Source organism: Choloepus didactylus, chromosome 4 (assembly GCF_015220235.1).
Source record: "Choloepus didactylus isolate mChoDid1 chromosome 4, mChoDid1.pri, whole genome shotgun sequence".
In the NCBI taxonomy this organism is placed as follows: domain Eukaryota; kingdom Metazoa; phylum Chordata; class Mammalia; order Pilosa; family Megalonychidae; genus Choloepus; species Choloepus didactylus.
This window is the reverse complement of record NC_051310.1, coordinates 28,224,652-28,248,963: the sequence shown is the minus strand read 5'-3', so window position 1 is coordinate 28,248,963 and position 24,312 is coordinate 28,224,652. Positions and strand designations below refer to the sequence as shown.

The 24,312-nt window shown below is 40.4% G+C and overlaps 1 protein-coding gene across 5 annotated transcripts in view; it reads right to left on the bottom strand.

The window, feature by feature from the left end:
* STON2 (stonin 2) overlaps positions 1-24,312 on the bottom strand; it is a 188,615-nt gene that overhangs the window by 31,078 nt on the left and 133,225 nt on the right. The window contains exon 1 of one of the 5 annotated variants that reach the window (XM_037832143.1): positions 19,705-19,801. The exons of 3 other annotated variants lie outside the window; for them this stretch is intronic. In XM_037832143.1, coding sequence (XP_037688071.1) covers positions 19,705-19,738 — 34 coding nt within the window. In that variant the 5' untranslated portion in view covers positions 19,739-19,801. Of the gene's footprint in view, positions 1-1,239; positions 1,284-19,704; positions 19,802-24,312 lie in introns of those variants that run through there. One more of the 5 variants, XM_037832144.1, reaches the window with a different exon arrangement.

Sequence of the window (24,312 nt, the reverse complement as noted above, 5' to 3'; positions counted from 1 at the left end):
CAAAGTCGGATTCTGTTTGGAAATCTTGACTGGATTGACACAGCGCAGAAAAATGGTGGGAACTGAGTTATTCATACTGAGGCCTCCTGAAGAGCCTGCACATTAGTTCTCTTTTTAAAAACTCAGTTTTGAGGAGAACCTAAGATGGCGGCTAGGTGACATGGGGCAAAAAAAACACCTCCTTGAAAAATACTAGATAAAAACCAGAAAGTGACCCAGAACACCACTGCAAGCAATGCACCAGCCGGACAAGGTCTGCTAAATCCACAGGGAATGTGTATTTGGTGAAACCAGGAGCCTGCATTCTGAAACGAGTGAGTGAGCTGGCTGAAAGTCCCACGGCCGCGCTGCGGTGTGGGGAAATGGTGGGCTGGCGTTTGGAGACTAGTTTTTTTAAAAAAAAAGCCCGGGAGCGGCTACAGATACAACAGGGAGAGCCGCACAGTGAAGCACGGTGGGAGCGGGCTGGGCTAACGCCTCGGTGTCTGGCATGGAGGATACACCTTCCCACACCTGCTGCTGATTGTCTCGGTACCAGAGGAGCAGAGGGGAGCCAAAAGGAGAAAAAAAAATGCATTCCTTGCAGCCATCTCCCCAGCGGGCGGGGGACGCTCCTGCCTGGGGCCAGACCCACAGCCCAGAGCCGCGCCAAGAAACCCAGTGTGATGGGGAATCTTTCCCACAGCACCACGCACATGCCACAACATTGGCCGTGGACAGTGACCTTTAATACACCCATGGCTGATTGTCCCGGAGCTGGGAGGGCGGAGCTGTGCGAAAAGGAAGAAGTTAACGGGTCCCATTCAACCATCTTTGAAGCAGGCTGGGAGCACCCATGCACAGGCCCAGTGACCCAGGGCATCCCTGGCGGGCCGGTGAGCACTAGTGACGTGGCATAGCCCTCCCTCAGCAGAGGTCCTGGAAGAACACAGCTAGGAAGGGGGAATTGCTCGGAAATCCCAGGGACCCTACGCAAATACCAAGGACTTGTGGGTCAGCGGTAGAGACAATCGGTGGAAAGACTGAAATGAAGGCTTGGGCTCCTGCAACAGCCTTAAATCTCTGGGAACACCTGGGAGGTTTGATTATTAAAGCTGTCCTGCCTGCCTAACCACCCAGACACACGCCCCACATTCAGGGCGGACAGCACCAGCAACACACCCAAACTTGGTGCACCAATTGGACCCCACAAGAATCAGACGCCCACACACCACAAAGACAAAGTGGGGGAGAACTTACTTGAGGGGAATAGGTGACTCACAGACGCCATCTGCTGGTTAGTTAGAGAAAGTGTATGCCACCAAGCTGCAGTTCTGTCAAATTAGGGATCAAGTAAAGCAAATGACAAGAAGCCAAAAACAACAGAGAATCTTAAAGCATATGATAAAACCAGATGATATGGAGAACCCAAACCAAAACACCCAAATCAAAAGATCGGAAAACACACAGTACTTGGCACAATTAATCAAAGAATTACAGACAGGCAACAAGAGCATGGCTCAGGATATAAAAGACATGAAGAAGAGCATGGCACAGGATATAAAGGACATAAAGAAGACCCTGGAAGAGCATAAAGAAGAAATTGCAAGAGTAAATAAAAAAATAGAAGATCTTATGGAAATAAAAGAAACTGTTGGCCAAATTAGAAAGACTCTGGATACTCATAATAAAGATTAGAGGAAGTTGAAGAACAATTCAGCCTCCTCAAGGACCACAAAACAGAAAATGAAAGAACAAAAGAAAGAATGGGGAAAAAATCAAAAAATCGAAATGGATCTCAGGGATATGACAGATAAAATAAAATGTCCAAATTTAAGACTCATTGATGTCCCAGAAGGGGAAAAGAAGGGTAAAGGTCTAGAAAGAGTATTCAAAGAAATTGTTGGGGAAAACTCCCCAAACCTTCTACACAATATAAATACACAAAGCATAAATGCCCAGCGAACTCCAAATAGAATAAATCCAAATAAACCCACTCCGAGACATACTCTGATCAGACTGTCAAATACTGAAAAAAAGGAGCAAGTTCTGAAAGCAGCAAGAGAAAAGCAATTCACCACAGACAAAGGAAACAACATAAGACTAAGTAGTGACTACTCAGCGGCCACCATGGAGGCAAGAAGGCAGTGGCACAACATATTTAAAACTCTGAGAGGGAAAAATTTCCAACCAAGAATACTTTATCCAGCAAAACTTTCCTTCAAATTTGAGGGAGAGCTTAAATTTTTCACAGACAAACAAATGCTGAGAGATTTTGCTAATAAAAGACCTGCCCTACTTCAGAATCTGAAGGGATCCCTGCCAACAGAGAAAAATGCTGAGGGACTTCACCACCAGTAGATCAGTCCTATAAGAAATGCTAAAGGGAGTTGAGCAGGCTGAAAGGAAAGGACACTAAACAACTGACTGAAACTACATGAAGAAATAAAGGGTACCACTAAAGATCACATGGTAAATATAAATACCAATACTACTGTATTTTTGATTTGTAACTCCACTATTTACTTCCTACAGGATCTAAAATACATAAACTGTAATGATAAATCAGTGGTTTTCGACTCAATGTAAAATATGTAATTTTTGACAAGAACTACATAAAAATGGGGGAATGAGGGAGTATAAGAACATGGTTTATGTGTCATATTGAAGTTAAGTTGGTATCAAAGAAAAACAAGATTGTTATAGATTTAAGATGTTAAATTTAAGCCCCATGGTAAACACAAAGAAAGTATCAGAGAATATGACCACAGAGATGAAAAGTAGAGTAGGGGTTCTGAGAATTGGGGGAAGGGGCAATGGCGAGTTAAGAAATGAGTGTAGGATTTCTGTTTGGGGTGAAGGGAAACTTCTAGAAATGGATGGTGGGAAGGTGATAGCATTGCAACATTCTAAATGTGATTAATCCCACTAATGGAATGCTAGAGAGGGGGTGGAATGGGAAGATTTAGGCTGTATATATGTTTCCACAATTTAAAAAAAAAAAAAAAAGACAGTCTAAATAGATGACAATTAAATGCCAAGGATGATCCTGAATGGAATCTGTTCTAGTTTGATAATGCTGCTGGAATGCAAAGCACCAGAGATGGATTGCCTTTTATAAAAGGGGCTTTATTTGGTTACACAATTACAGTCTTAAGGCCATAAAGTGTCCAAGGTAACACATCAGCAATCGGGTACCTTCACTGGAGGATGTCCAATGGTGTCCGGAAAACCTCTGTTAGCTGGGAAGGCACGTGGCTGGTGTCTGCTCCAAAGTTTTGGTTTCAAAATGGCTTTCTCCCAGGACATTCCTCTCTAGGCTGCAGTTTCTCAAAAATGTCACCCTTAGTTGCACTTGGGATATTTGTCCTCTCTCAGCTTCTCTGAAGCAAGAGTCGGCTTTCAAAGGCCGTCTTCAAACTATCTCTCATCTGCAGCTCCTGTGCTTTCTTCAAAGTCTCCCCCTTGGCTGTAGCGCCTCTTCAAAATATCACTCACAGCTGCACTGAGTTCTTTCTGTTATGTCAGCTCATTTATATGGCTCCAGAGACTCAACTTAGACCCACCCTGAATGGGTGGAGCAACACCTCCATGGAAATTATCCAATCAGAATCATTACCCACAGCTGGGTGGGGTGCATCTCTAAAGAAACACTCAGAGAAATCCAATCAAAACTGATAACATCTGCCCACACAAGATTACATCAAAGATAATGGCATTTGGGCGACACAATACATTCAAACTGGCACAGGATCTGAGGATGGAGGACAGGAGGCTCAAAGGGACACAGATGGGACATAAGGAAAAAAAAAAAAAGGAAATATAGAATGCAAGCTTTGTATCAAGGATGAATTTCTTGAACTTCTTAGCTGCGTTTAATGGGATTGCATAAAAGAATGTTCTTGTTCATGGGAAATGTATATGTGAATTATATTATTTTTTCAAGGATGTGTGCAGCTTGCTCTCGTATGTTCAGAAGACAGAGCAATAGATGATGGATGATAGGGAGGGAGAGAGGGAGGGAAAGAAAGAAAGAAAGAAAGAAAGAAATGGTGGTGTGACAGGATGTTAAAGGTGTTGGATCGGGGTATCGGGGGAGGGGGGTCGGGGTATGCTGGAGTTCTATGTATGGGGTTTGTACTGTTTTTGCAACTGTTCCTGTAAATTTGAATTTATCTCAAAATAAAATTTCTTATAAAAATAGAACAAAACAAAAAAAACAACTCAGTTTTATTGAGATATGTTCATATACCATATAATCATCCATAGTGTACAATTGTTCACAGCACCATCATATAGTTGTGTATTCATCACCCAAATCAATTTTTTAACATTTTCATTACTCCAAATAAAATAAAATAAAATAAAATGAATTAAAATACAAATAAAGAACACCCAAAACATCCCACCCTCCTTCCCCCTATTATTCGTTAAATTTTTGTCCTCATTTTTCTATTCATCTGTCCATACACTAGACAAAGGGAGTGTGAGCCACAAGGTTTTCGCAATCACACAGTTACAACATGTAAGCTACATAGTTAAACAATCATCTTCAAAAATCAAGGCTACTGGGTCACAGTTCAACAGTTTCAGGTATTTCCTTCTAGCTATTCCAATACACTAAAAACTAAAAAGTGATATCTATATAATGCATAAGAATAACCTGCAGAATAACCTCTCGACTCCATGTGAAATCTCTCAGCCACTGAAACTTTATTTTGTTTCATTTCTCTTCCCCCTTTTGGTCAAGAAGACTTTCTCAATCCCACAGTGCCGGATCCAGACTCATCCCCAGGAGTCATGTCCTATGTAGTGGAGAGGGCAGTGAGTTTACCTGCTGAGTGGGCTTAGAGAGAGAGGCCACACCTGAGCAACAAGAGGTTCTCTGGGGGAAACTCTTAGGCACAATTATAAGGAGGCTTAGACTCTCCTTTGTAGTAACAAGCTTCATAAGTCAAGTCCCAAGATCGAGGGCTCATTGTTCTAAATTGGTAGTTGCTAGTGCTTGTGAGAATATCAGTAATTCCCCAGGTGGTGAAGTTTAATATTTCCATATTTTTTCCCATTCCCTCATGGGGGCTTTGCAAATACATTTTTATTCTCTGCTCAGATTACTTTGGCATATATCATACTTTCACACCAACCTTTACAAGCCAACCAGATTTCACTCCCTATTCAAAGTTCCATGTAATTGTGGTGTTTGAATAAACTGACTGTACAAGTTAAATTATTTAGTGCTGCACATTACTTCTTGCGGATACAGCTGCCAACGTTCCTGAAGGAGATGACAAAAATGATCACAGAGCCTTTCTGTTTCCTGGCTCTTGGGCCATCATTCCCTCCCACACTGACTCTGAGTTGGGCCATGTAATTTGTTACAGTCAAGATCAAACAAGCTGCAAGTAGCAACTTGAAGAGTGCTCGTGCCTTGGGCTTGCCCTATCTTGCTGTATCAGGAACCCTGAGACCATCACGTGAATGAGCCTGCAGGGGAATGTGTGACCTGTGGAGGAGAACCAAGCACCCTAGTCAACCAGGCAACTGACTGCAGACCCATGAGTAAGCCCCTGAGATGAGCCATGCTTAGCAAAGAATAAGACTACCCAGCTCAGCCTTGCCCAGACTGCCAATCTCCAGAATCATGAGCTAAACAAATGGTTTTTTGAGCCATTTACTGTGGTTTGCTCCACAGTAAAAGCTGAAACATCAACTTCCCAAAGCCAGTGTTCAGTTTTTCTTTTGATTCTGTAAGTGAACTTGTCCTTAAAGTAAATCCTGTTTGCTTCAAGTTAGTAAAGCAGGCATCTGTTTGCAATCTAAGCTCCTGAACAGCCAAACAGGAAATAAATAAAAGATCCTTGTAGGAACCATAGTCAGATAAAAATTCCTAGACCATCCAATCTTATCTGACTCCTGAGCTAGATCATTTCAGTTTTATTGCTCTTCTCTATTCTCCCTTGCTCTTTCCACAAGGATACAGAACAGTTTCCTTATTGTTGAAGTAGTACGAGACATACTTTGAAATCTGTATGCTTGGAGGAAAGGGATCTTGGGACTCACCAGAAGTTCTGTCTTTGGCCTGGGTCACCCTAGGCATAAACAGGTGGGAAGCAGATAGGACCCGACCCCCTCTTAGCAGTACTGTGAGGTGGTCACATCATGGAGTGGGGCTCCAGGCTGGTTCGTATCCTGGCCACTCCACCTCAGTCGCTCTATGACCTTGAGCAAGCTACTTAAACGCTTTAGGCCTCAGTTTCCTCAACTGTAAAATGGGCATAAATAGCACTCATCTTTTTCATTGTTGTGGGAACAAGCGAGTTAATGTATGTAAAGTATATGTAGTAAACATTATATAAGTATTTGGTTTTACTGTTCTCATGATCATTCCTTAAAATCCAGGTACTCTCTGAAGATCCTGGAAAGAGACATTTGACATTGTGGGGCCTCTGTTAAAGTCCTGAAATGGGAGGTTTTATTTCTAGTCCTGGCTCTGCCACAAACTCGTTGTGGTCTTGGACAAGCCTCTGTGTACTATTCCCTCGCTGTAACATGGGAATTGTAATCCCTGTTCTAGCTCTACAGCTAGAGTTGTGAAGGTTGTCTGGAAGCAAAAATAAAATAATAGATGTGAGCATGCTTCTGAATGTTCAGAAGTGTTCAACCACTGAATGGTAAGGCCTATTAATTATTATTCAGGCATGGAGGTTGTTTTAGGCTCTAAATGAGTTCTACAATTTCTCATGCTGTTTGAGTGGGTCCCAGGTAGGCAGTTGGTACATTTTAGAGAGAGAAGACCATAAAAATGCAGAGAGCAGTCTTGGAATAGGAGTCATTTACAGACGTATTAAACCAAAACTTGCCTATAACAACTATAGATCTGTGTTGAGAGGCTTGGTTGACATACCAAATCAAAGAGGCCATGACCTTTTCAACAGTCTTCCAGACCTTAAGGGTTTCCAAGAAATGAAATGAAATCAAGTAAACAGAGAATAGAAGCAAGTAGAAGGGCAAGAACTCTCTTATACCTTTATCCATCCTGAACTGACAGATGTCATTTAACTGATTTGTCCCCAGTTGGTCCCCAGGACCACACAGTTGAGTGTTCTTTGCCTCAGATGGGGATGATTCAGGATTTAAGGCACACAGAATCTAACGCACTCGCATGTGAATTCATTCCAAAAGATATCAGTTGGGTAAATGTCCTAGTCACTGAGTTATAAACAAATATAAGGTTTCTAGAAACATCATGTGATTAAACTTTTTGATACTTTTAGGGAAGTTATATTTTAGAAAATTTGGAAGTATAGAAAAGTATAAAGGAAATTAAAATCACCAAAACCCTGCCACCCAAGATGATCAATGTCACCATCTGTGGCAGCCCCTGGCCTGAACAAAACAGGCCTGCGGACCTTGGTGCACAGCAGTCTGCATGACCTAGGCAGCTAATGTTTAACCTATTATCTTTGTAAGCCAGTGAAGAGAAAAAGGGTAACTTGGAACTTGAAACGAGAAGTTAGCAGGAGGTGAGAAACTTGCGGTCTCACAAAAGAGCAACAATGTTAATCTAGTCTAGCTGCTTCCTGGCCCCCAAGTGTTATCACGCTTGTGATTATTTACAAAGCCCCATCCTATAATTCTTTCCTTCCTGCACCACCCCCATGTCACAGGATGCTCTCCCACCCTTAACAATGTCTTTGTCTTAAACCCTTATGACTGGCTTGCTATCCTCTTTCAATCGCATGGCCAACTTCCCTGAGAAAGCAGTAGCCGCCCAGGAAGAGAAAAGCTGTTTGATTTCTGCCTCCCTGTGAGTAAGCCCCAAATAAAGTTCATGTTTCAGAAAATGCTTGGCATCTTCTTTGGTCTTTTGAGTGGCAAAGGCCCCTAGGGCTGTGACACCATCATAGTTTTTCCTTCCAGCTGCCTCTCTGCACATACACATTTCTAAATACTCATGTATTTACAAAGTAGGGATTGTTCTGCATATAGTTTTGGAGGCTACATTTTTTATTTAAGATTCTGGGCCGCGAATTTTCATGGAACAACATTCAAATAGGCAGTGGAGAAGACAGGGAGTACAAATAGTTGTTGGCAGTATCTAACCGAGCTGTTAGTGTAAGCGTTACGAATGCCCAAAGAGTCTGAAGACAAGGGAAGAAAACTAAAATACATTAATTCCAGTACATATATGCAAAATCTGGCTGCCTTGGTGGGGGCCTGCAGGATATGTGAAAAGTAATACAAAAGTGTGATACTAGATAAAGAATGATCAAAACTAAAGATTTGTTTCATGAAATGAATTGATTCCTGTTGGCATTTACAATCTTGGATTTTAGTAATCTGACATGAGGTAATGGGATCAAGACTTCTATTTTCAAATCTAAAGCTTCTTGCCAGGCTGTGACACACCCTGAAATGTTGACAAACATACCCCTTCACTCTTTCAAAACAGAAACCTCTGTAACCTACACTGAGGACAATTCCTGGGGATCAGAATCAATCTCCTTTGCAGGCAGAAACACAGTATCGATAAGTATGGTTATTTGTTGTCCTCTGTTTTTACTGCATATATGAGGAAAGTGGTTCCAGTTAGCTAATGCTGCTGGAATGCAAAATATCAGAAATGGACTGGCTTTTATAAAGGGGGTTTATTTGGTTACACAGTTACAGTCATAAGGCCATAAAGTGTTCATCAACAAAGGGTACCTTCACTGGAGAAAGGCCATCGGCATCCGGAAAACCTCTATTAGCTGGGAAGGCATGTGGCTGGCGTCTGCTTGCTCCTAGGTTGCATTTCAAAATGGCATTCTCCAAAATGTCTGCATCAGCTTCCAACAGCTGTCTCAGCTACAGCTAACTGTGAGCTCCTTCTGTCTTGAGTTTTTTATAGAGCTTCAGTAAACCAATCAAGGTCCACACTGAATGGGTGGGGCCACACCTCCATGGAAACCATCCAACCAGAGTCATCACCCACAGTTGGGTGGGGTGAATCTCCATGGAAACAACCCAATCCAAACGTTCCAACCTAATCAACACCAATACGTCTGCCCCCACAAGACTGCATCAAAGAACATGGCTTTTTTCTGGGGGACATAATATATACAAACCAGTACAGAAGTTAAGGACATAAATGTGGCATCTTCTGCCCACCTCAAAGCAAGAGCCTTATTTACATTATAGCACACGATGCAAAACACAAAACTCAGAGGTTTGCTTCCTCAAAGACTTCTCAAGAGAATTCACTGTATAGTATAGGAATTTCTATCCTATCTTCAAAAGCAGAATGTAGCAAACAGACTAGTCAGCACAAATTTACTAATGGTTAAGTAAATAAGTAAATAGTCCCTAAAATATTGAGAGAGGAAGAATGTAACTAGTGCATCTAAAAATTTAAGATTACTGATTAGGGTAAGATGGCAGGGGGTATGTAAGAGGAGACAGCCAGAAAATGTCTTCAGCATCAGGGCAAAACTGACCTGAGGAAACAGATCTTCATGGTATGAGTTTTTCTTCATAGTATTTCCTTTGGGATTAGAGTCTCTAAAACACAGAGCCCTGTGGCTTCTGGAGTGTGTCTGGAGTTCTTTGGTGACTTCTGGAGTAGTGTGCAGGTTTTAGGGCAGAAGACGTAGCTAGAAGTAGAAAAGGGATAATAACCCACACCACTGGGTCAAGAAAGCGGCACAGCTGGTGCTCAGCAACCACTTCGTGCATGTCAGGTGCTCTGCCCACAGCTTTATGATGACTATCTTATTTGATCCTGGTTTCACCCACATGAGCAAGGTCCTGTCACTGTCCCTAGTCTAACTCACAGAGAGGGTGAGTAACTTGGACAGCATCAGAGCTTATAAGAGGCAGCTTTAGGATCTGAACCCAGATCTGTGTTCACAAACCTCAGTCTTCATCACTTTGATATAGTGCTTATGGCTCAACATCTTTAGAACGATCTAATCTTGAGCAACTTACTTAATTTCTGAGGCCCAGTTTCCTTACTGTTTAACAAGATAACAATTACCTGGTCTATCCACCATACCATAGCTAGTGTGGTTGTGAGGCCCAAACAAGACATGTGAATGCCATTTGTAAAATATGATGTGCCACACAATTTAAATTTTTTTCATTACTGATGACAGAGAGAAAGAGGGCACTTATTCCTTCATTTTGAGGATTTTTATTTTTGGCCTTGTAAAAAAATAATTTTAATAATTAATACAGGACAATGAAAATAACTGATATTCACTGGCAGGCATATTAAGTATTGAGGAAAAACAGAAAACATTCCCTGTATCAGGAACCTGTAATTAGAAAGAAAGAAAAAGAGAGATTATTTTGATAAGAAAGTAACCAAGAACACCTCCTGGGGGGCTCTTTAACCCAGCAATGAAGTGCCGCTCTGATGACGGGCCAGTGAGTGACAACTGCCTTTCCAGAAAGGGAAAATGAACTTTCTTTTAAGACTTGTGGCTCTCCAGATGACTTCCTGTCTCACAGAAACAAAGTAAACAGCAGATGGAAATAACAGCTTATCTCCAATCCCTATTCCACATCCTTCAGCTGACATCTACAGGCCAGTTGGAAGGAGGCTTCTTCTAATGTCACAACTAAAGTTTCAACTGCTTCAGATGGACAAAAACGCCAGAATTTAAAAGCCAAGGTTAGAAAGAATTCTCTCTGAGCAGTCACCCTGAACTTGGACTTGATCTCTTGGGAGTCCTTCAGCAACCAAGCAGGGCTGATCTTTACCTCTTTCAGGCACTTAAGATCCTAATACAGGCATGATCTGTGTGTGCTTATTTACCACTCTGGCCAGAAAGTTCCTAAAGGAGCATGGTGGCTTGGAGCTGTGTACCCCAGAAAAACAAGTTCTTAACCGTAACCCATTCCTGTGGGTGGGAACCCATTGTAAATAGGACTTTTTGATAAGGTTTCTTCAGTTAGGGTATTGCCCAAATGCATCAAGATGGGTCTTAATCCCATGACTGGAGTCCTTATAGAGAAGGTCACAGAGAGAGAAGCTATGGGCAGCAGCCAGAAGCTGGAAGTCAGTGGAACCCAGAAGAGAAAGGAGAAATCGTCACCATGTGCATGTGACAGAAGAGCCAAGGACCAAGGATGCCCAAAAGCCAGTCCCAGAACACCACAGTCTTTGGGATGAAAGCATTGCCTTGCTGACATCTCAATTTTGGACTTCTCCTAGGCTCAAAACCATAAGCAGATATATTCCCATTGTTTAAGCCAAACTGTTGTCTGGTATTTGTTTTAGCAGGCCAGAAACTAAAACAAGGAGATAGGCCACATAAACACCTGTTGAACCGAACTGCGCTGTGATTTTCCTGTGGGAATCTTAAATTGGGACGCAGAAAAATGAGCATCTTCTGAAATTAAATGATATGAGGATCAATAAAGAAGAGCTTATTCCACCATTAAGTGGTTTGTGAATGTGTTATTGACAAAATCAAGGTGACCTAGATGTAATTTCAGATACATTTGACAGGAGCAGGCCTACAGTATATTAATGTGTCATTTAATTATATAGAATGTTAACAACTTGTTTTTTTTTCACACAAGTAAATGGCTGAAGAAAATTTAGAAAATATAGATAAGTGAAAGAAATAATCAAAACCACCCAAAGTTCTAGCATCTGTTGGTTTGGTGATATATCCTTAAATATTTTGTTCCCAAGCATATAGAGACAGAAGGACTTGAATGTGATTCATAGTCCAGGAGACAGGTAATACTGATGCTAAAAGACCCCTGCATTATGTAAGTAGTTGGATTATGAGGTTATTAATTTTATTAGGTAGAAGGAAAAAAAATGGCGCTTAAGAAAAAGGAAAGTAAGAGACATCTGTGCTAAGATTGCTGAAGGAGAAACTGAAATTAACAACAGCCCAAAATGTCTTTAAGTTAAACGTAGGACTCAGATGGTGGCCAGGTGATACCAAAATATGTATGGCACCAGGATTGTAGTGGAGGCTTTTATATAAATGCCTAGACTCCTATTATCCTAGGCAACCCCCAACTGCTACCCCCAGGATATTATGGCAATTATCCAATTATGCATAGAATGAATATGTTATGCAAGAATATATTGTGAGGTCATCTCAGTAAATGCAGAAAAAGTACTTGATTTAACACTTATTAAAGAAAAAACTCTCAGCAAACTAGGAATGGAAGGAAAAACTGCCATCAACTCTGACTGAAGGACATATACTAGAAAACTCAGCAAACATAGCTGATAGTGAAACTCTCACCACTTCTATTTAATATGGTACTGGAAGACTTAGTTATTGCAAAAAATGGTGGGAAAAAATCAAAAGAAAGAGACAAAATCTTTCATCACAGGCGACTTCATTATGTACTTAAAATCCAATCCCCCCCCAACCCCTTCCCCCCCCCAAATCAACAAAATTACAGAATAAGTGAATGTGGCAAGGTTCTATGGGTTGAATTGTGTCCTGGCAAAACATATGTTGAAGTCCTAACCCCTGGTACCTGTGTATGTGACCTTATTTGGAAATAGGGCTGTTGCAGATGTAATAAGTTAAGATGAGGTCGTTCTGAATTAGGGTGGGCCCTAATCCAACATGACTGTCGCCCTTCTAAGAGGAGAAGAGACAGTCACACATACAGAGATGAGAATGCCGCATGAAGACCAAAAGACACAGAGGAAAGATGGCCATGTGAAGATGGTACCAGAGATAGTTACGCTGCCACAAGCCAAACAACACCAAGGACTGCCAGTAACTGCCAGAAGTCAGGAAGAGGCAGGAAGATATTCTTCCCTAGAGTTTTCAGAGAGAGCAGGGCCCTGCTGACACCTTGATTTCAGACTTCTGGCCTCTAGAACTGTAAGAGAATACACTCCTGTTGTTTTAAGCCACCCAATTTGTGGTACTGGCACAGCCTCCATTTACGGCAGCCCTCAGAAACGTTAAGAGAAGGTTTCAAGATACGGAGTCATTATTAAAAAAATTGATTGTATCTCTAAATACTAATAAATAACTAGAAAATGAAATTTTAAACATATGATTTACAACAGTCTAAAAATATCAAATAAAAGCTAACTGAATAAAAGATGTGTAAGATACCTCTGCACTGAAAATGAGTAATACTGCTGAAAGAAATTAAAGAAGACCTAATACATGGAGAGATTCCATGTTCATGGATTTGAAAACTCAAAAACTAAGATGAATTTCATGAAATTCATCTATTGAGTCAATGCAATCCCAATCAAAATCCCAGTCAAAAAAATTTTTGGTAGAAATTGAGCAGCTTCAACTTCTATCAAAGCCTATCAATAGCCAAGGCAATCTTGAAGAAGAGCTGGAGGACACACATTACCAAATTTCAAGATTTACTATAGTTTCAGTAATTAAGACAGTATAACAGGAAAGATAAATAGGCTAATGGAATGGAGAGTCTATATGTAGAACTGTGCATGTTTCATGAAATTTAGTGGGGAAAGTTCCTCTCAATAAACTGTGCTGACACAACTATATATCAATAAGGGGAAAATGAATCTTAACCCTGTCCTCTCTATATATACAAAAATCAATCTGAGAAAGATCTTGGATCTATACGAAAGTCAAAATATAAAGCCTCTAGAAGAAAACAAAGAAAAATATCTTCATGACCTTGGGGTAATGATTTCTTAGGATACAAAAAGCACCAACAGTAAAAGAAAAAATATTAAAAATTGCACTTCATCAATTTATTTATCAAAGTACACTATTTAAAAAGGTAAAAGAAAACCATTGATAAAGCATTTGTATCCAGAGTACATAAAAAACCCCTACAAATCAACAATAAAAAGGTAAACAATCTAATAAAAAATAGGCCCTTCATAAAGGTGGCTATATGACTAGCCAATCAGCATATGAAAAGGTATGAAATATCATTAGATACTAGGGAAATGTAAATTAAGCTACAATGAGATACTACACACACACCAGAATGGCTAAAATTAGAATAATTTTATAAGTGTTAATAAGGATGTGGGACAACTGGAGTACATTGGAGTACACTGTTGGTAGAGTATAGCTGTTTTTACACTTTGAAAAACTGTTTGGCAGTCTCTAATAAAATTTTAAACATTCACCCTACTTTATGACCCAACAGTTCCACTTCTATGGGTGTGCCTTAGTTTGCTCAGTACAAGTACAATTTGCAGACAAATTGGCTTAAACTGTCAGAAATGCTATTGTTTCCGTTCTGGAGACTAGAATTCCGAAATCAAGGTGTTGGCTGTTACCATGCTTCCTCTTAAAGGGAGAACTGATTCCATGCCTACCCCGGGTTTATGGCGAGTGTTTGGCAATCCATGGCACTCCTTAGCTTTTGGCTGTAGAATTCAATCTCGGTCTCACCAGTTTCCCTCTCTCTTTAGCTCTGTGTCCAAATTTCCTCTCTTTATAAGAACACCGGTCATATTAGATTAGGGCCCATCCTAATCCAGGTTGACCTCATTTTAACTAATGCCAACTTCAAAAACTGTATTTACAAATAAATTCACATTCATAGCACTGGGGTTTAGAACTTGAACATGTCTTTTTAGGAGGCATAACAGTAGGTACCCAAGAGAAATAAAAATATGTCCACAAAAAGACCTGCACAAGAATGTTCATAGCAGCTCTATGCATAGTAGTAAAAAGCTGGAGAAGATCCAAATAACCATCAGTAGGAGAGTGCATAAACAAATTGTATCATATTCATATAGTATACTACTATAGCAATAAAAATAAATGAACTATTTATGCATGCAACATGATGAAAACCATACTGAGTAAAAGAAGCCACAATAACACATCCTGGTTTGGTTAGTTGATTTATTCCCACACCAATTCTCTGTCATTATCCTGTTTTTAATAAAATAAATTCATAGAGGAAAAAATAGCATCCAAGATCATATCCATTCATTCATTAAATATTTACTGAGCAAATACTACATGCCAGCAGGCAACGTACCACACACTAGAGATATAATGTTAGTAAAAATAGATAAAGATTTAATCCCATCTGACTCCAAAGTTTAAGGCCTTCCATTACACCACACTGCCAGGTACTGTGGTAGGCCTAAAATGAAAATATGAATAAGACACTATTACTGCCTTACAGAAGTTCAGAGTCTATCAGAGGAAACAGACAAACAACCAATTACAACATAGTGAAAGCAATTACCATGCAATACAAGCTGCTTTAACAGGTATATACAAACTGCTACGTGAACCCAAAAAGGAAGTGATTGATAATTTTGCCTGGTTGGCTGAAGCCAAACTGACAAAGGAGATGACAGTTCAGTTAGGTAATGTAATAGCAGACAGGATGTCTTAAGGCATTGAGGCAGAGTGGAAAGGGGTCAAGATTTGGAACTAAAAATACTTGGTTTGGATGCCAGCTCAATATTTGCATTTGTGAAATGTGGCTGTAACTGCTGACTATGGCAGTTTTACTTATAATTGTAGTTATCATTTTAGTTACTTCTTTTGCTTGTTATTATAGTTGTTCTTTTATGTTAACTGAGTGATTTATACCACTGCTATAACCATATGCTTGACCCTTATTTATAGCCCTCGTTTACAGCCAGTTTGTGCTTACCCCAGCTGGCTTTTGTTAGTTTTTAAGGGCTTCTCAGGCCAGTGCCTGCACACCTTCTGTTAACTATAACCAAAACATAACCCATCAATATATGCCAACTTAAATAACGTCATGACCTCCACTTCCCTTTGTATGAATCCCATTAAAACCCTAAGCTCTTTAGACTCAGGGAGACAGATTTGAGTCTTCTCCTGTCTCCTTGTTTGGTTGCCTTACAAACTCTTTCCTTGAAATCCTGGTTTCATAGCATTGACTTCTGTGTGCATCGGGCAACGAGCCTTTGCTTGGTAACAGTTTGGCAACCATGAAGGATCTTTGATGGTCCCCAGGTCCTTGCATGAGGTCCTGTGGCCCTGGCAGGATAGGCTTGTCTGGTTGCCCACCCTAAGTGGCCTCCTAGACCTGTCTGTCTGGAGGCTTGGCGATCTGCCTCGTTCCCACTGGTGGTACAGACCCTTCGATGCAGTCTTATTTTTTTTGTTGTTTTTGTTTTTTTTGAGGGGTGCTTGGTGCTATATATTTTTTAAATTTTATTTTGAAATAAATTCAAAGTTATAGGAACAGTTGCAAAAACAATACAAGCCCCATACACAGAACTCCAGAATACCCCTGACCCCCCCTCCCCCGATTACCCCAATCCACCAACTTTAACATGCTGTCACACTGCCCATTTCTCTTTCCCTCCCTCCCTCCTTCCCTATCTATCATCCATCATCTATTGCTCTGTCTTCTGAACACATGAGAGCAAGCTGCACACATCCTTGAACAAACACTGTAATTCACATATACAATTCCCATGAACAAGAACATTCTTTTATGCAATTCCATTAAGCACAGCTAAGAAGTTCAAGAAATTCAACATTGATACAAAGCTTACATTCTATATTTCTTTTTTTTTTTTTCTTATGTCTCAACTGTGTCCCTTTGAGCCTCCTGTCCTCCATCCTCAGATCCCATTCAATATCATCCTTGGCATTCAATTGTCATCTATTTAGACATTTTTTTTTTTAATTGTGGAAACATATATACAGCCTAAATCTTCCCATTCCACCCCCTACCTAGCATTCCATTAGTGGGAATTAATCAACCATTTAGAATGTTGTAATGCTATCACCTTCCCACCATCCGTTACTAGAAATCTCCCTTCACCTCAAACAGCAACCCTACACCATTTCTTAACTCCCCATTACCCCTTCCCCCACTTCTTGTAACCCATACTCTAGTTTTCAGATGTGATCTTATTTTGAGACAAGAAAAAGTTCCAGGTTCAGGACGTCTAATCAGTGAGTAAGTGGGAAGACAGAACTGATGCCAGGAAGGGTGCCTGGGGCTCAAGTCCCCAGGTCCCTTCTTCCTCAATGATCTCCTCTGCCCCTACCTCTGTATTTGTTCTGGTTCTGATCTAGTTTTTGGATTCTATATCTGATCTGGTTCTGATCTGGCTATTAGATTATTTGGATATCTGTAAAGTACTAGTACTGTGTTTGCAATAATACTTGCTAATATTGTAAAATCAATTGTTTTTAGATAATCATGGAAAGTATAAATAGCATACCTGATTGTAACCCTTTAGGATGTATATTGAATAATTGGCCAATGTTCTGCTATGAACTTATGAAATGGAAGAAAAAGATTTTCTTTTGTATGTAAGACTGGCCAATATAAATCAGAGTCAGGCCACAATATAAATTAATGGCCAGAGAATGGGTCCGTTAATTGTAATACCATCCTGTTCTGTATAGGGAAGAAAAATGGGATGAAGAACTACATAGTCTTTCACCACCCTCGATCGGAATAAAGAATTTTCCAGGAAAGGTGTAAAATCATGACAGTGATAAGTAAGGTCTTTCTGAATTCGAACTCTGCAGGACCTCTTTAGTATGACTCCGCTGCCTCCCATTCCACCTCTATTTGCTATTAGGAGAGGGGCCTGGGAAACTTTAAGCAGCCCCAATTTACCCTCCTGTGCCTACATACAGGGAGAACTTGCCCCCATGCCTGGCAAACAGGGAGAACCGGCCCCCGTGCCTGACATAGAGGGAGAACCAGCTTCTATGTCCAATACACAGAAAGGCACTCTCTCCACCCCATACCTGTCAGCGTTCTCAATTTGGCTGGGAAGTTACTGCCCCAACTGCAGAGCTGCCGGCTAGGCTATTTCCCTGTCAGACAAGCCCCTACAGGACTAGACGATCGGGGAAAGCCTCGTGAATTTGTGTATGTGCATTCACCATTTTCAATGTCAGATCTCTTTAACTGGAAAAAAACAACAATCCTACTTACAGGGATGACCCCAAGGAAAATGGAAATTTGTTTGCTTCAGTCTTTTGCTATATATAATCCAACTTGGGCTGACACACAAGCCCTGCTTAACACTGTTAACAGGAGAAGAGAGAAGAACAGTATTAGAAAAGGCAAAGCAGGAAGCTGATAGACTGCATGGGGACTACCCAACCAATCCTATATATTCAGAAGCTAATCAAGTTATACCAACCACTGACCCATGCTGGGACCCAAACGATCCTGGTGACAGGACCAAGCTAGACGACTGTAAAGAGTGTATAATAACAGGACTGCAGAAAGGAGTGCCAGAGCCTAGAAACCTAAAAAAGGTGCAAGAAATATGGCAATAGCCAAAGGAAAGCCCTTCAGCTTTTCTTAAATGAACTTTTGAAGCATGTAGACAGTTCACCGACATAGACTCAGAGCAATTAGATAATGTGAATTTGATAAACATGACTTTCATCAACCAGAATGCACCAGACATCAGATGAAATGTCCTAGCCTAAGACAGCTTAGGGCTATCCACCTCACAACCTGAGGTTGCTTTAAAAGCTTACAACAACCAGGACCGGGTCAAGGAAGACAAAAACCTGAAAAAAGCTGTCTTAATTAGAGCAATTATTGGACAAAACAACCATAGACTGGGAGTTGAAAAGGTAATACCCCAGGGTCTCCAATGACTACCTACAAACCAAACCAGTCCAAAGACTCTAGGTTCTAATCAATGTGCTTATTGCAAAGAAGGAAACTGGAAAAGGAATTGTCCCAAGTGCCCCCAGGACTGGTTTCTGAGGGACACTGGGAGACCCAAACTCCAGATGCCCCAATGGGATGCTGTCAACAGCGAGAATGAAGGGGCCCAGGGGCTCTTCTGGGAGACTCATCTCTCCTCTCAATCTCCCACCAGGAGCCCTGGGCAACTGTACAGGTGGGAAAACAATTAATTGACTTTCTCACTGATACCAGGGCAGCTTACTTGGTACCAAATAAAAAGCAAAGTTCAATTTCAACTGAAACAGTAGCTGTAACTGGCGTGCCTGGAAAGAGTGCCCAGCGGCTCTTTCTGAAACCATTTGAGTGTCAAATTGGGGCTAAAACCTTAAAATATAGTTGTCCATATGTGCCTTGAATGTCCAGTGCCTCTGTTACTAGCCAAATTAAATGCTCGAATAACCTTGTCTCCAAAACATTTAACCATAGAAGTACCTCCAGAGCAGGCCTGTGCCCTACAAGCTGCTCTGCTGTTTTCAGAAGCTACTAAAGAAACTTCAGAGGAAGTCCAGTCATCAGTAAAACCAAAAGCCTGGGCAGATGAAAAGCCGGGATGAGCAAAAACTGCAGAACCAATCCAGGTAAAGCTACAACAGCCAGGTACGATTCGTCACATTAAACAATATCCCCTCAAATTAGAATCAAAGGAAGGAATCGAGCCACTAATTAAGACATTCTTAAAATACCAACTAAAATGGCTTTGTCAATCTCCATATAATACTCCAATATTGCCAGTATGGAAGCCAGGCACTTTGAATGAATACAGATTTGTACAACATCTCTAAGCTATTTACCGGATTGTAGAAGATATTCATCCTGTAGTTCCAAATCCATATACTTTGCTCACCACCCAATCAGCAGATCTCGGTTGGTTCACAGTCCTAGATTTAAACAATGCTTTTTATTGCATACCTAGCAGTCTGGAGTCTCATAACCTTTTTGCTTTTGAACAGGAAGATCAAAATACCAAACTAAAGCAACAATATTGCTAGACTGTTCGCCCACAAGGGTTTAAAGATGCCCCTTCACTCTTTGGAGAAGCCTTAGCTAGAGACTTAAAAGAGCTCTACTTACAAGAAGGAGACTTATTGAAATACGTAGATGACATCTTAATTGCCAGCTTATCAAAAGAGTCCTCAGATAGGAATACAATTCAGACTTTAAAGTTCCTAGTAGATCAGGGATATAAAGTTTCTAAAAGGAAAGTACAAATTTTGCAACCATCAGCAACTTAGACTTTGAACTGTTCAAAGGACAAAGGAATTTATTGCCCGACAAGAGGGAGGCCCTGGCTAGAATGGCAAAACTAGCCACCAGAAAACACCTTAGAGGATTTTTTCTCCTTGCAATTTTATTAAGATATAGTCACATACCATACAATCATTCAAAGTGTACAATCATTCAAAGAGTTCACAGTATCATCATATAGTTGTGCATTCATCACACTTTTTGAACATTTCCATCACTCCAAAAAAAGTAATAAAAATAAAAGAAAAAAAAGATGACCCAAAACCACCCCCACCCCACCCCCCATTATTCATTTACTTCTTTTGTCCCCATTTTTCTACTCATCTGTCCACAATCTTAGGGGATTTTTAGGAATGGTAGGGTTTTGTCAAATTTGGATTCCAAAGTTCTGACTCATAGCTAAGCCGCTATATGAAGCTCTAAAGGGGTCAGATCAAAAGCCTCTAAATTGGACTGCTGAATGTAAAAAATGCATTCCAGGTTATAAAAGAAAAACTTATCATGGCCCTGGCCCTTGGACTCCCAGACCCAAAGAAGCTTTTTGATCATTTTGTACATTAGAGGCAAGGAACTGGGCTTGGAATTCTTACCCAGAATCTAGAAAACAGCAGGCATCCGCGTCCTGTAACTTACTTTTCTAATCAACTAGACACCACCACTCAAGGATGGCCTGTGTGCCTAAGGACAGTTGCAGCTACAGGTAACCTCCTAAATGAAGCTGAAAAATTCACCCTAGGGCAGCCCATTCCCTCCATACTCCACGCTGTGTTTTGTCCTTATTAGAACAAAAGGTGAGCATTGGCTCACGGCTTATCAACTAGGGAAATTCAAGCCATCTTATTGATAATCCAAATATAATACTAAAAGCTTCCTCCTGCCTAAATCCTAAGTGGAGGAGGAGAACCAATACATGACTGTATTCAAAGAACTGATGAAGTATATTCCAGTTGCCCAGCTCTTACTGATCAGCCTTTAGAAAACCCAGACCTGGAGATGTACACCGACAGGAGCAAGTTCATAGAACTGGGAACCCGAAAAGCTAGATATGCTATACAGACCCTTTAAGAAATTCTGGAAGGTGAAGCCTTTATACCAGATACATTGCATAATAGGCAGAATGAATCACCTTCACCAGGGCTTTTCTCTTAGGAAAAATTTATGAGTCATTATATATATAGACTCAAAATATGCCTTTAACATAGTACATGCACATGGAGCTATACTGAAAGAGAGAGGTTTGCTCATGTCAGGGAGAAAAGAAATAAAACATGCAGGTATAATTCTAGCCTTAGTAGAAGCAGTCATGTTACCAGAAAAGCTAGCAATAACTCACTACTTTGGGCATCAAAAAGGTGATGCACGTACAATAAGAGGAAATTAAAAAGTCGATGAAGAAGCAAAAGTTGTTGATAAAGTTAAACTCCTCAACTAATAATGGCTTTGATACCCCACAGAGACCTACAGGAATTTAACTCCCCTATTCTTCAGTGAACCTAACTTGAGCTCAGGAATGGAGATTCCCAAGTGGGAAAGCATACCCAAACAACAGTCATCATGATCCCTTTAAAGATACCAAAGAAGGATGGATCTATGACAGAGAAGGAAATGTCTAAATCCCTGAGCACCTAACGTAAAGTGTTCTCTCCTACTGATGGCAAAATACTCATTATGGAAGAGACATCATGTTACCAATGGCTAAAGGATTATATTACTGGACCAAACATGTTTAAAAATCATCAAAAAGATTACTCAAAGCTCTTTATTATGTAGTGCCAGAAACACCCCAAAACTGGACCATCACCACCACCAGTTAAAGGAGTATAAACTAGAGTCTAGTGCCAGAAGACTGGCAAACAGACTTTGCCATGATGCCAAAAGCAAGAGGAAATGTCAAATTCTTACTAGGTTTCTCAGGCTGGGTAGAGGCATTTCTTTCAAGAACAGAAAAAGCCTCTGAAGTAGCTAAAGCCTTGCTCAAAGAAATTATTTCTAGATTTGGACTTCAATTTCCATTTGAAGTGACAATGGAGGGGCTTTTAAAGCAAAAGTCTCACAAGATTTATCAGGAACTTTAGGCATAAATTGGAAACTGCATGCATCATGGAGACCTCAGTCTGCAGGAAACAATGAACCACACTTTGAAAAAGACTATAGCAAAAATCTGCCAAGAAACTAATCTTACCTGGGACAAGGTATTGCCAATTGCTCTGCTAAGGCTAAGAGTGGCTCCCAGAAGCAAGCTCTGTTTGAAATGGTGTGTGGGAGACCCTTTTTTAAACATCTGTGGGCTTGTAATCATGCAGATAATCATGCAAAGAATTAGAAACTGTAAAATGTATACAGTTGCAGAGGCAATACTCTCAGCTATACACCAATATGCCTCTAGCTATCTTCTATTTCCTACTGATGTCTACTTGCATCATGTTCATCCAGGGGACTGGGTGCTTCCCCCAAACTGGAAAAGACAGCACCCATATAGCCAATGAAATAAATGCCCATGGGGATGGACCTTATGAGATTTTGCTTTTCACTCACTCTTCTGTTAAATTACAGGGTAAAGCTGTGGATATGTCATTCTTTTCTGAAAATAGTTCCTGTTTATACTACTGACTCACCTCCACCAATCAGAAATTCAACAGGAAACTATCTTCACAGACATGTAGAAGCAGATGGACCTGGAAGACCCATCTCTGAACACAGCTATGGCCCATAGAAGATTTCTCATCACCAAAGGTTACACTTGCAAACCAATAACTAATCTAAAAATTTTTTAAGAAAAACAAAAACAAAAATTAAGGTAATGTTAAATATAAATTGTTCTGCTTAGCCTTATATTCTTATACATATTGTCTTCTGGATCATACTTATTGTCTTACACACCCTGGCTGATCTTTGCTTGCTTCCCAAGGGTTGAAACCACTTTAATTGTTTTAAGAAAGAAAACTGAGACTACTGTCACTATGTATTATCTTTTTGGATTTTTCACTATTCTAATATATATATGTCTCAGTCCTAGTTTCCCCCAAGAAGCCCTAAACAGTAATATGTTTCTCCAATGGGCATATTCCTATGCTTCCTCCATGAGTAGATCTAACTGCAGGGTATGTGGCCAACTCCCACTCACCAGTTTTCCTGGCCTATGCTGGTGGGTTTCACCTCTCCAGGGAACAGACTGGATAGCCTTAAAAACCTTAATTAAAGAAGAACATGGCTCAATCCTCAGCAATGCAGATATAACTAATGTTAATCCAGGTAACTGGTCCAAAAATATTAATGCCCCAGAACATATAATTAACTTCGCATACGAAATGACTGGACAAGTAGCCAGTCAACAAGCAGAGCAATTATTTAAGTTAAAAAACTTAACTATCAGGGAAAGGAAAGAGAAGGACACTTACGCATATGACTGGATATGGCCATATAAGTCAGAAGGTACCTCTTTGTTGGAGGCAAAGGAATCATTCCCAACAGCATAATCCTTGTAATATCAGAAAAAGAGTCTGAATACCCTCTGAACTATGCCAACAAACCATTATATTGCAAGGAAGTGACTGGTTTGGGACTGATTGGTTAAGACAACCTGGCATTTATTGGGTAGCTCCAAATGAAACTCAATGGATATGCGGTAACAAGCTATGGCCCTGGTTGCCCCCAGGTTGGATAGGGTGATGTATATTAGGTTTCTGACAGACCCAAGGAATCATTCATAATGGTTTTTCCCCTATTGCCAATATGTCCGTATTAAAAGCAAGGTGGATGCGAACAATATTCCATTGAATCGATCATCTTGCAGGGCTATTCATTCCATCACTATGTATTGAGGTGTCATTATCTGCATTGAAGCCCTTAATAAATTTACTAGGTAATCCCTAAATGACAGCCTCTATGGTATTTATCTCCTAAACATGGAGGTCACCCTTATATGCAAAGCAGTTCTCCAAAACGAAACGGCATTAGACATCCTCACCGCCTCTCAGGGAGGAATATGTGCTGTAATAAAAACTGAATGTTGTACCTTTATACCTGATGAATCTGCTAATATGACAATACTAACTCATATGAAAAATCAAATTAATGCCACAGACATAAATTCTCCCTCATGTGATTATTCAGTAGGCTCTTTTCAGGAACAGAATTTTGGTTCAGAACTATATATTCTATCCTCACTTTAACCACTATCAGCATCCTATTCTTTAAACTGTGTCTCTGTATTTTATCCCAACTCTATAAAGTAAAGATAACTAACAGAATAATGATGGTGGACCAGTCCCATTCTGAAAGCCATATCTTCATCTGCAAGCAAAACAATTCCACTCCTCTGCCCCATAATATCTATATCCCTCCTCAGCCTGAAGCAGCCAGACTGGCCATTGTCCCAAATCCCTCAAGATCAAGGAATGAACAAAAATAAGGGGGGATTGTAACCACTGATAA